General features: G+C 32.3%; 1 protein-coding gene and 1 long non-coding RNA gene across 2 annotated transcripts; both read right to left on the minus strand.

Moving 5' to 3' along the window:
* Nucleotides 1-2,071: 2,071 nt before the first annotated feature.
* On the minus strand, nt 2,072-10,072 carry Hip1 (Huntingtin interacting protein 1). The gene is made up of 2 exons (XM_075289705.1): nt 6,798-10,072; nt 2,072-4,356 (listed from the first exon to the last, which is right to left on the minus strand). The coding sequence occupies exons 1-2, from the start codon at nt 9,789-9,791 to the stop codon at nt 4,153-4,155; spliced, it is 3,198 nt and encodes a 1,065-aa protein (XP_075145820.1). The 5' UTR covers nt 9,792-10,072; the 3' UTR covers nt 2,072-4,152.
* A 973-nt stretch (nt 10,073-11,045) lies between these two features.
* LOC142238049 (uncharacterized) lies at nt 11,046-11,695 on the minus strand. The gene is made up of 2 exons (XR_012722626.1): nt 11,323-11,695; nt 11,046-11,255 (listed from the first exon to the last, which is right to left on the minus strand). It is a non-coding gene; the product is annotated as an uncharacterized LOC142238049 (long non-coding RNA).
* Between the last annotated feature and the right edge of the window lie 1,148 nt (nt 11,696-12,843).

The following is a 12,843-nucleotide window of genomic DNA, read 5'->3' on the forward strand; positions in this document are numbered from 1 at the left end:
AAATTTTGTGATATTATGTCAAATAAATAGTTTTTATAATTTTTTACGATTCTTAACGCATTCTAACGCTTGTCTGAAAAGTTTAGCCTCAAATATTTTCTCAAATTAATTTAGCATTTCTTCGTTTTGCTTCGTTTGTACCTTTTGCTAATTCTTACTCTGTTTTTAACCTACGTAAAAAAACATAAAATTACATATTAAAAATATGAAAAAAGCAAGTTATAAAGTTAAAGCGTGGTTAAAATAAAGAACATATTGGGGGGAGGACATTTTTGGAAGCGCTTTTAAAGTTGTGCCTTTAGAAGAACTTCCATTTTTTTCATTGAATTAGGGGGCTAATCACGGCATTCGATATCGAGAACTTTTGATCGAGGAATAGTAAATATATTAGTTTTAGTTGGATTTGTTGGTAGTAAATTTACATATAATGAATATTTAGGACTAATGCAACACCAATAAACGTTAAAAATTGGTCATAGTCGAGTTCGGGATCGAACATCCTAGCTTGGCAGAGAACCATATATAAAGTGCACATGCTAGATCGATATCCAAGAAATTGTGATCAACCAACTACCGTACCATTCCGTGACAACATAACGCTTCTGGGCCACCTTGTAAGAATAGTAAATTATGAAGGCTTCCACTGGCAAAAAGTTTTAAGACGACAGACAATTGTAAAGTGATAGAATGTCACCAAAAATTATTTTCCATTTGAACGCCTCCTTCGTCAGCCAAAATCGTCCATTGAGCCTCCAAAGGTGACTTTCTAACAGTGTACACCATTTCAAACCCATGTACTTACACAAATAACAATGTGCACTTTTATTCCTTATTTTATATTCATCTCATCCTCCAATTAGTAAGGTATTCGGAGGAATGTAAAAAGAGATGTGGGGCCATAAGATATAATGCAATACAATTTACTTTTTACTTTGAAATCTTCAAAAACACACGTTGTTTTTTCTACATTCGGCTTCGTTTTTTTGCTGTTGTCAATGCTAGACAAATTGCATCAAATTTTGATCGAATGCCGTGGTACGATTATGAATTCGATATCGAATGCCGTGATTAGCCCCCAGTCTTTCTTGAATGATGACTATTCTGTAGGCTAGGGCAGCGATTAGCCGGATTAAATAAATTTTTTATAAAAAATCTCTCTTTCTTGCGACTCACAGGGCGGCGGCGTCAACTGCCGAAAAATAGTAACTTCATTCTCATTCCCTGCCAGCATTTCAAAGTTCCATTTCATCCTCATCGCTACCACAGACTCGTAAGTGACACTACAACAATCGCCAACTGTGATGGGGGAAGCGTATCAAAACGTATGAAATGTACATTAAAGTATTTTGCCATCACTATTGTTACAAAAGCCATTTTATATTTTGTGAAACACTAAGCGCAACTGGCTTATTATAATTTGTTTAAATAAAAACGATAATGAAGTGCTGAGAACATAGTTATTTTGCTTAAAATTGTGAAAGGTATATTGGTGAAACATTTTTGACTTTCCAAATGGAATAAAGTGCTAGTTTTTCAGATATTTTCCAGACACGCTGTCCCCATCGACAGTAAAAACATAGGCTGATAGACGCTGCAACATGTAACTTGCTACTTGTAACTCAACATCATTCTTTTATTAATGCAAAAAAATATATTAAATGTGATTGATAGTCGTGTAAATGTTATGTTTGAAAGAATTTATAAATGTTTAATCAAATTAATAAACATCTAAACAATCGTGTTTTACTTGACAACAATGATTCTTTTACAACTATCTTGAAATGCATTTTTTCTGTTTGTTTGAAGGGGCTCTTATTGGCATCGTTCTAAATTTATCCAGAAAGGCACCTAATAATTGCACTCATGCGATACTTTTTTGTAGTAACTTGGCGTGGTACAACTTCTCAATAGTGACGGCGCTTTTCCGTGGAGTTTTGGATATCGTATATGATTGTTTTGGAAGGGTTCATTCTTTTCATTAAAATGTCTAAATTACCAAAATTTTGGTGATTGTGTGAAACCCTGGAGACAAATGGGTTGGAAAAAATTGCTAGAGTAAATGAAAGAGACATTTATTTTGATTTTATTTTATTACTCAATATTTAATAACATACTTATTAGGCCCTTTTCTAAATTCCACTTCCATTTGTATATTTTAGAATTAAATTAATTTATTAATTTCGATTTTCATAAGAACAAAAATACGATGCTAATATTTATTCTGTATTATATGTTATAATATTCCATTTTATGGGACAAGGGTGGGTAAAAATTTCTTTTTGATTATGGAAGTGAAACCCTAGAATGGGATTTAAACTATTGTTGTCAACAATTATTTTTTTTATAAAATAAAATAGTCAAAAATGTAATAAAAAAATGTTTAAGACAATAACGTATAAGACATAATATAAATACCACAAAACTGAGTGTTTTAAACAACTATGGAAATTTTTTGGTGTTATGTAAATCTTATCTTAATACTAAGAAAAAAATAAAATGCAAGTCCAATTGTTTTTTTGTATGGAATTTTAGAATTATAAATCTGTATACTGATCTACTGCCAATATTATATAAAATTATAGCTATATGTATATACAAATAATTTTCGTGTCGTGGGGTGTCTACATTATAAATTGTATATAATTTCAATAGGTATTTCGTTTGATATTTTAATAACATTAAAGAGAGTAGTTTTGTAGTACATTTAAAATGTTCCATAGATAGATATTGTCATGATTTTTTTTAAATATTTTTTTTTTGTATATATTAGTTGAAATTAGTCAAGTAGTAAAGTTAAATATAAAAAAATTAATAAATTAGGAATAGTATATAATGAAGTATACAAACAATTGGAATGAATATTTCATATATTCTTGTGGAGATGTGTTTATACTGTTTTGTTAACAAATTGGGTATTCAGAAGTGAATGAATTGGGAATTGAAAGAAGAAGAATTCAAATCTCAATGAATTGGGATATTGAAAGTAGAATTAAAAAATCAAATTTTTATTTCTTTTTTTAATTCCTTGCAAAATAAATTTCGGCTTTCTATAACTTGTGTTAAGTTTTTAAATATTTCAAAAATGAGCTGCTTGAAATTTTGGGAAAACGAATTTTGCGATCTTTCAATTGAACATTTTCTTTTTTTCTACAATATTGAAAGTCACTAGTTAGGTTCTAAAAGTCAGCTAGTGGATTTTGAAGGGTCATGGTAATCATTTTTTTTTTTAATTTTGGGAAAACGACTTTTGCGATCTTTAAGTTGAAAATTTTGTTTTTCTCTACGACATTGAAAGACCTGTTTGATTCTATTTAACCTCAAAAGTCGGCTAGTCGATTTCTTTTAAAAATTTTTTTTTTTTTGGAAAAATAATTTCTAATATTAACTGCTTGATATTTTGAGAAAACGACCTTTGCGATCTTTTTTCTTTTTTGTTTTAATTCTTGGAAAATAAATTTCGGATTTGAAATTTTTCTAAAATTAGCTGCTTGACATTTTGGGAAAATTAATTTTGCGATCTTTCAATTGAAAATTTTCTTATTTTCCTTCTACGACATTGAAAGTTATTGCTCAGGTTCTAATGAACTTCAAACATCGGATAGTCGATTTTAACAGTCTTGGCAATCATATTATCGACTTTATGAAAACCACGACTTTCTCGATTTCACATCTGCTTAAAACATCGACTGATGCATTCCAAAAATCATTTGTGGAACTTAGGTTACAATAATTGTGAACTATCTTGATTTTGTTTTCTAAAAAAAATCGAAATAGATCAAAAATTAAATTCTTGAAAAAAATGTCGGCTCTCTAGAATTTGTGTAAAGTTTTTGAATTCTTCAAATTTTACGGAAACTACATTTGCGATCTCTACATTGACCTTTTCTGTGTTTCACTACGACATTGAAAATTATTGTTCATATTCAACATCAAAATTCAGCAAGTCGAATTTAAGGATCTTGGCAATCACATTAGCCGCTTTATGAAAATCATGAGTTTCATGGACATTTTATTAGCCGATTTAAGTAGATTTTGAAAACCATAAGTCGATTGTGGAATTTAGGAAAAATTAATTACGAATAAAACAGGGAAATACAAAAAATTCTATTTTTGGATTCCTATGATGGATTTAGATTTGTATGAATGATGGATTTAGTCCTCATCAGCACTTTGATAGAATGCTTTGCGGAATAACATGAGTTTTTGTTGTTCACTTTGTAATGATTGTTCGAGCTGTAAAACTTTGATTTGCATTTCCATTTCCATAGTCTTCCTTTGAGATGGTGTAAGTTTTGAAACATCGATTTCGTTTTTATATTCAAGTTTAGTGTTACCATCTCTAACGGTAGCTACAACCTGCAAGGAAAAAGAAAGTTTTTTTTTTTATTTTCTTCTTAGACCATGGGTCATCTTTTTGCAAAGTATGAGGAATTTTTAAAGGCCGACCTTGTTTTTATTATCCCTAGTAAAATCGGGCAATCGATAAATCATATTTTATACCCTCCACCATAGGATGGGGGTATATTAACTTTGTCATTCCGTTTGAAACACATCGAACTATTATTATAAGACCCCATAAAGTATATATATTCTGAGTTGTGGTCTGAGTCTATCTAAGCATGTCCGTCTGTTGAAATCATGCCAAGTTCCGCACAAAACAAGCTATTGACATGAAACTTGGCATAAGTAATTGTTATTGATGTAGGTTGGATGGCATTGCAAATGAGCCATATTGGACCACTTTTATGTATAGCCCCAATATAAACCGACCCCCAGATTTGACTTGCGGAGCCACTTAGAGAATCTAATTTCACCTGATCCGGTTGATATTTAGCACGTGGTGTAAGTATAAGGCCTCTAAAAACCATGCAAACATTGGTTCATATCGGTCCATAATTATATATATAGCATCTTGAAAGAGCAAACTTCATCTGATCTGGTTGAAATTTGGAACGTGGAGTTAGTATATGGTCTCTAACAATCATGCAAAACTTGGAATATATCGGTCCATAATTATATATAGCCCCCATATAAACCGATCCCCAGATTTGACCTTCGAAACCCCTTGAAGGCGCATAATTCATCCGATTCGGTTGAAATTTGTTACGTGGTGTTAGTATATGGTTTGTAAAAACCATGCAAAAATTGGTCCACATCGGTCTATAATTATATATAGCCGATCCCCCATCACCCAAAAATTGGTCCATATCGGTTCATAATCTTGGTTGCCAATCGACCAAAATTTTATTTTGATAGAAATTTTTGTCAAAATTTTATTTCTATAGAAAATTTTGTCAAAATTTTATTTCTATAGAAAATTTTGTCAAAATTTTATTTCTATAGAAAATTTTGTCAAAATTTTATTTCTATAGAACATTTTGTCAAAATTTTATTTCTATAGAAAATTTTGTCAAAATCTTATTTCTATAGAAATTTTTGTCAAAATTTTATTTCTATAGAAAATTTTGTCAAAATTTTATTTCTATAGAAAATTTTGTCAAAATTTTATTTATATTTATATTCATATTCATCTTTATTTAATCAAACCGAGCCCATGCGGACTATATGTTGATAGATAATACAAATGATTACAGGTATTTGCTTGAAATGATTAAACTAACTAATACATATTTTAAAAACATTAAGTGAAAAATACTATAATAAAACGAAATATATATGAAAATTACGAAAATAAAAACAAAGAAATGTGATGTTTAAAACTAATATCCTAAAACTAAAAAACCTAACGCACACTTTTATAAAAAAAAAAAAAAAATAATTATGAAAAAAATAAATGGTGATAAAATTATTGTCAGTGAGAAACATGACTAGTTCAAACGATTATTATGAAAATGCAAAATCAATCTATCTTTAAATGTATGAGAAGAAATTGAAAAATCCTTAGCAATAGCAGGCAAATGGTTCCATAGCCTTGTTATGCGAATTGCAAAAGATTTCTCAAAAATGTTGTGGCTGAAATGTTCCACACGGAGTTGTGAATTTCTTGTGGAGTGTAAAAAATTGAAGTTATGCAGAAGATAAGAAGGTTGTCTGCGTTTTATGACATTAAAAAAGAAACAAAGACATTTTATGGATACAAAATCGTTAAAAGAACAACCCAAGAACTGCGAAGCAAAGTTCTATAGAAAATTTTGTCAGAATTTTATTTCTATAGAAAATTTTGTCCAAATTTTATTTCTACAAAAAAATTTGTCAAAATTTTATTTCTATAGAAAATTTTGTCAAAAATTTTGTCAAAATTTCATTTCTATAGAAAATTTTTCTCAAAATTTTATTTCTATAGGAAATTTTGTCAAAATTTTATTTCTATAGAAAATTTTTCTCAAAATTTTATTTCTATAGGAAATTTTGTCAATTTTTTTTCCATAGGAAATTTTTTGAAAATTTTATTTCTATTCAAAATTTTGTCAAAATTTTATTTCTATATAAAATTTTGTCAAACTGAATTATTTATCGGTATTTAATCGGCCTTGTTTAGTTTGATATTAATGTTAGGAAGTTTTAAGATACCTGGCCATCGGCAAGGATTACCGCAACTCAAGTAATTCGATTGTATGTTGCAGTCTTTAGTAGAAGTTTCTACGCAATCCATGCTGGAGGAGGGTACATAAGCTTCAGCCTGTCCGAACTTACGGCCGTATATACTTTTTTTTCATAATTAAAAAACTTTTCTTTAAAATTTGCTGTTTCTAATTAAAAACGAATATAAAATTGTTAATAGCAATGGACTAAAATGGTCATGTCAAGCCTTCAAATTGAAGAAATGTCATATTTACCTTTCCTGTGGCGACTGATACATCACGCGAGGCCTTAGTGAGATTAGCAAGTTTTGGACTATCATTCTTAGCCTTGACTTTACTGGCAATTACCAACTGTGCCGTACTGGCTGCTATATCCTGGGCCGCAACAATCAATTCAAAACAATCAGCAGAATCCGAAACTATTGTTTTATTGGCAGCATCAACAAGGAATTTTGCACCTTTGGCTATATTTTTGGAAGCAGAAATTAGACCTTCGGTCCATTGGCTATTACGTTTGTAAAATTCCTTAGCTGTAAAGGAACCCTTTTCATTGGCCACAATCTCACTCTGTAATTCTCTCGAACGTTGTATTAACAAAACAATGCATTTCATTAGATTGGTGCAAGAATCAAGAATTTTCTCATTAACTTCCAGTTGTATGCCTTCGTGTTGCGACTTTGTATTGAGCAATAAATCCATAATTTGTCTAGTAGCCTCTTCTATGATGCTATCCATGTCACGTAGCTCTTGTTGTAACATATCACCAACATTAAGACTTTCGCTAAAGGTATTTTGCAAAGATCTTATATGCATCTGAATGGTATTGAGCTTTGGCATTATCTGGTTAATGGAAATGTTTTCAATGGTATTCGCATCCTGTTTAGCTTGCATCATTTGATATAGACTGACTACAGAAAGACGTAGTTCATTACACATGTTTCTCAGCTCTTCAGCTCTTGTCAAATCCGTAGTATTAGAGAATATTAACATTATATGCTCATGGAATACCTTAAGGGCATGGGTTAGTTGAATATATGACTCCATATACAATTTAACATTGCCATTTTTATAATTTGCCAAAGTATTTTGTAAATGGCTTTGAATCTGCTTTACATTGTTATCGGATATATCGGGAATTGTCATCAATTCGAAATAGTCAAATTTAAAATCATTTTCCATAATACTGGCCAAAGACTTGTGGAGAGAGGCCACAAGCTCTTCAATTAGGGTTTTAGTTTGACTTTCGTTAGTTTGACTTATTGCCAATTTTTGATTAGCCTCTTCAAGTTGTCCATTGGTGTGGCCAATGGTTTGATTGAGTTGGCTTATATTGACCTCCAGCTCCTCCTTGGCTTTATTAACGCTTTGTAATTGTTCTTGCAAGTTTGTAATTTTATTTTCATTTTCTATTTTTATTTCCATAAGGGATTTCAATTCCATTTGTTTTTCCTTTAAGTTTTGGTCATGGGTTTGGGTCTTAAGTTGCATTTCATGCTCCATATGGGATAATTTTTCACTGAGATCTGCTTTTTCTTTGCAAACTATGTCCAATTGATTGTGCACATCTCTTAGACTGATTTCATTAATGGCTTTCGTTTGGAGCAATTCGTTCATTTCATGTTGTTTGGTTTTCACCTCTAGGTCATAGTTCTCTTTGAGTTTCTTCAATTCCATTCTTTGTTCTTCCATCTGGTTCTTATATTCATTTATCATAGCACTTTTGTCTAGATCTTGTTTCTCGAATTGATTCTTTGTTTTGGCAAGTTCAGATTCTAATTCTTGCAATTTCAAAGATTTTTTAGCTGCCTCTGCATCTCTTTCTTTTAATTTCGTATTCAAATCAACCAGTTGCTCTTCAGTCTTACGTGTATTATCCTCCACTTGGGCCTTTAGATTATTTACTTCGGTCTGCAGCTCTTCGCATTTCTTTCTTTCAGCCATTAGTAGTTTGGAATCATCATTACGACCACGTAATAGTGTGATGTGCTCCTCCCTTAGTTTCGCGTACATGGTCTTGAATTTATCCAGTTTTTCTACTTCCTTTTTGTATTTCTCATCACCTTCTTTGATTTCGCCTTGCAACTCTTCCATTTCTTTCAATTTCAATTCCAAATTGTCCTTTATTTCGTTAGTATTTTTTAGCATTTCTTTTGTCACATGAATCTCAGATTCCAGAGCTTCATTACGCACCCTTAGATTAGACATTTCTCTGGTCACATTAACCAATTGATCGATATGCATTTGACGCACTCTTAGCTCCTCCTGTAGATTAGCAATCATAATTTGTGAGGCATCCACCACCTCCTCTTCGGGTACATCCCCCGAAGAGCCATTATTATCACTGACATTTGACAAATCCAATAGACTTGCCTCCACTACAGGTGTAACCTCAACTTCCTCCTCTTCTTGATAGACATGCATAACGGGAGCAATATAATTGCCCACACCATGGACTGAAGAAAAATTGGGGGCACTATCTGGTAATTGAGGCAACTGGATGATATCTGCAAAATACTGTAATGGCCTAACAGTTTCATAGAAGATTTTCAATTTTGCAAACAAGTCGTTGAATCTAGCCCTATGCCCAGCTAGAATATCATGGGAAATACCATCATGTAATAGAAATAGTACGCGAACACATAAATCATACAATGGATTTGAATCCGATATCAATGTAACAATAGGGGCCAGACGGCATTGCCCCTGTGGTGTCATGGATGACATGCGATATGTGGTAATAGCAGTAAATATAACCGCCTGCAGAGCTATAATACAATCCAAATAGTCAAAAATTTCAACACATAATTGGAAATAGTTATTCAAATCATCTCCCATAACTTTGCGTATCTCATTGAAATCCATGGTAATGCATCCTGGAATGCCCATGTTCTTTTGATGAAAATCCAGTTTATTAACCAGTAACTGGGTATAGCTTTCAATGCACTTTCCCACGCCATCTTGCAAGTGACCCCATAATTTGCCCACCTCCAATATGAGCGTTTTATGGACCTGGGAGTGGCGCACACAATTCACATGACCTTCACGCAATACTTTATGCAAAACATGGCAAAATTTCCATGCTGTAAATCTATGTTCCATTAAGGGTTGACGTGTTATTATATTCCAAAATAGTTTGGCTCCCTTATACCGATGTGTGGCAATGATTACTGATCTAGCATGTTTGGTTTTTAACGGTGCCTCCGAGGGATGCAATGCCTTGGTAACACTTAATTGGAATTCGTGATCCATTTTCTCTTATTTGTTGCTATTGATTCCGTTTATTCTCCTTCTGTTCTCCTTGTCGCTTGGTTAGTATTTACAGGGGGTTAATCGCTACACAATTGATTTCTTTATGAATCGAACATAGAACATGGAGTTTACACACAAAAGAGTCCCATATTTAATATCTCCCTTTTATCTTATCATTCAAATTTCTGTGTTATTCGATATTATTGGCCATAACAAAAAAAACAAGAGAATCCGAAACCCAAACACTTTTGAACGAAGATGACAAATAGGCTACAGGCGATTGCAAAACATTGCAATGTACAAACACACATAAAGCGATTGACGGCATTCACCTCCACTACAACGTCATAACCTATTGTGAATTGTAATCAGAGTACGATAAGTAAGCCCAGTTATGCCAATTTGGTGCTTTTAGCACTAAATTTAGTGCTTTTTTATTTCCAAAAAGCACCAAATTGGCATTTTAGTGTCTTTTCAAAAAAGTAATATTTCCAAATTTAATGTCGACAAAATGTTTTTCTTCTCTGAAAAAAAAATAGTGTGGGATTTGAAAGACGTTACTGCTCAAAATGAATGACATTCATTCAAAATGATCAAGGTGTGCACTTCAATAGAGGTTCATAATTTCATAAAATAATTCGTCAAATCAAATCAAACAACATATCTATAATACATCTTTGGAAGTTTTTTGTTTTTTTTTCAGTAGAGCATTGAATTTTCGCTGACTTTAGTAGTTTTTGTGGTGAGAGGTGGTATGTTATATTTTTGGTGCTTTTTGCCTGCATGCATCACTGAGTAATGCGCTTTACAGACTATCAGTTATTCCGGACGGAATGTCGGTGTTTGTAAAGAATCTTATAGTGTGTCGGATCGATACGACTTGTCGGCGATGACTAAATAATCGGTAAATCTGTTATCGATCCCATAAACATGCAGCAGTATCGATTATGCCAGTGCTTTTGTCGAACATATCCCATATATTGTGCACATTATAAGTTAAGTCCGCCCTGCCAACATTTTTTGAATTTGGGGGCGCTTCAGAGAATCCCCACTACGTCGAAAACAGTCGTATACGATATCCAAAACTCCTCGGAAAAGCGCCGTCACTATTGAGAAGTTGTACCACGTTACTACAAAAAAGTATCGCATGAGTGTAATTATAGGAGCCCTTCTGGATACATTTAGAAGGACGTCAATAAGAGCCCCTTCAAACAATCAGAAAAAGTGCATTTTAAGGTAATTGTAGAAGAATCATTGTGGTCAAGTAAAACACGATTGTGTAGATGTTTATTGATTTGATTAAACATTTATAATTTCTTATAAATATAACATTTTTGGGTTTATCTCATCACATTTAACATAATTTTTTGCATTAATAAAAGAATGATGTTGAGTTTTAAGTAGCAAGTTACATATTGCAGCGTCTATCAGCCAGTTTGTTTATTTTCGATGGAGACAGCGTGCCTGGAAAAATATTTGAAAAACGATCACTTTATTCTATTTGGAAAGTCGAAAATTGTTCACCATATACCTTTCACAATTTTAAGCGTAATATCTATGTTTTCAGAACTTTATTTTCGTTTTTATTTAAATAAAATATAACCAGCTGGTTGCGCTTGGCGTTTCACAAAAAATAAAATGGCTCTTCTAACAGTAGTGATGGCAAAATACTTGCCTGTACATTTTGTACTTTTTGATATGCTTCCCCATCACAGTTCGCGATGGTTGTGGTGACATTTACGAGTCTGTGGTAGCGATGAGGATGAAATGGAACTTTGAAATGCTGGCAGGGTAGGAATTGTTGCACTTTGTTTTAATTGGTTGCACTTTGCAAGTTTTCTGGAAGTTTTCTTTTTGTTTCCTCCATTAGTTTTTAAAGGGTCCAACATCTTCCAATAATATACCATCCAATGATTTTAGTTTTCTGCAAAACAATAGAGTTTTGTGATTTCCATTATGTTTTCATTTTTTTTATTTTGACTTACCAATTTGTATTTCTCCCAACTGACCACGTACTTCGTGACACAAAATGTATGTATTGTATTGTATTACAAACCACAAAATTCGATTTCCTCAAGAACATTGGTGTCACAAAATTGTTGTAAAACTCATTAAAATACGGGCAATTTTCAGGAACTTAATGGCCAGAGAATTAGTATAAATTTCCAGCAATTTCAATTCACAAAATAACAAATTAAACCGATGATGCGATGTAAATTAAACTATCAATGTGATGCGAATTATCATCCAGTAGTTGTTGATGTGGAAAGGCATAAATGCCAAGTTTATTTGGATGCACTTCCCTGCCAGCATTTCAAAGTTCCGTTTCGTCCTCATCGTTACCACAGACTCGTAAGTGACACTGCAACAATCGACAACTGTGATAGTATTTTGCCATCACCATTCGCATGAAAGTATTTTGCCATCACTATTGTTACAAGAGCCATTTTATATTTTGTGAAACACCAAGCACAACTAGCTTCTTATAATTTATTTAAAAAAAAACATAGTTATTTCGCTTAAAATTGTAAAAGGTATATTGATGAACAATTTTTGACTTTCCGAATGGAATAAAGTGATAGTTTTTCAAATATTTTTCCAGACACGCTGCCTCCATTGGGAATAAAAGCACTGGCTGATAGATGCTACAACATGTAACTTGCAACTTGTAAATCAACATCAATGTTTTATTAATGCATAAAAATATGTTAAATGTGATGTGATAGTCGTATAAATGTTATATTTATGAGAATTTATAAATGTTTAATAAAATTAATAAACATCTAAAAAATCGTGTTTTACTTGACCACAATGATTCTTATACAACTATCTTAAAATGCACTTTCTCTGATTGTTTGAAGGGACCCTTATTGGCGTCCTCCTAAATGTATCCAGAAGGACACCTAATAATTGCACTCATGAGATACTTTTTTGTAGTAACTTGGCGTGGTACAACTTCTCAATAGTGACGGCGCTTTTCCGAGGAGTTTTAGATATCGTATACGACTGTTTTCGACGTAGTGGGGATTCTCTGAAGCGACCCCAAATTCAA

Source organism: Haematobia irritans, chromosome 1, assembly GCF_050003625.1.
Source record: "Haematobia irritans isolate KBUSLIRL chromosome 1, ASM5000362v1, whole genome shotgun sequence".
Taxonomy (NCBI): Eukaryota; Metazoa; Arthropoda; class Insecta; order Diptera; family Muscidae; genus Haematobia; species Haematobia irritans.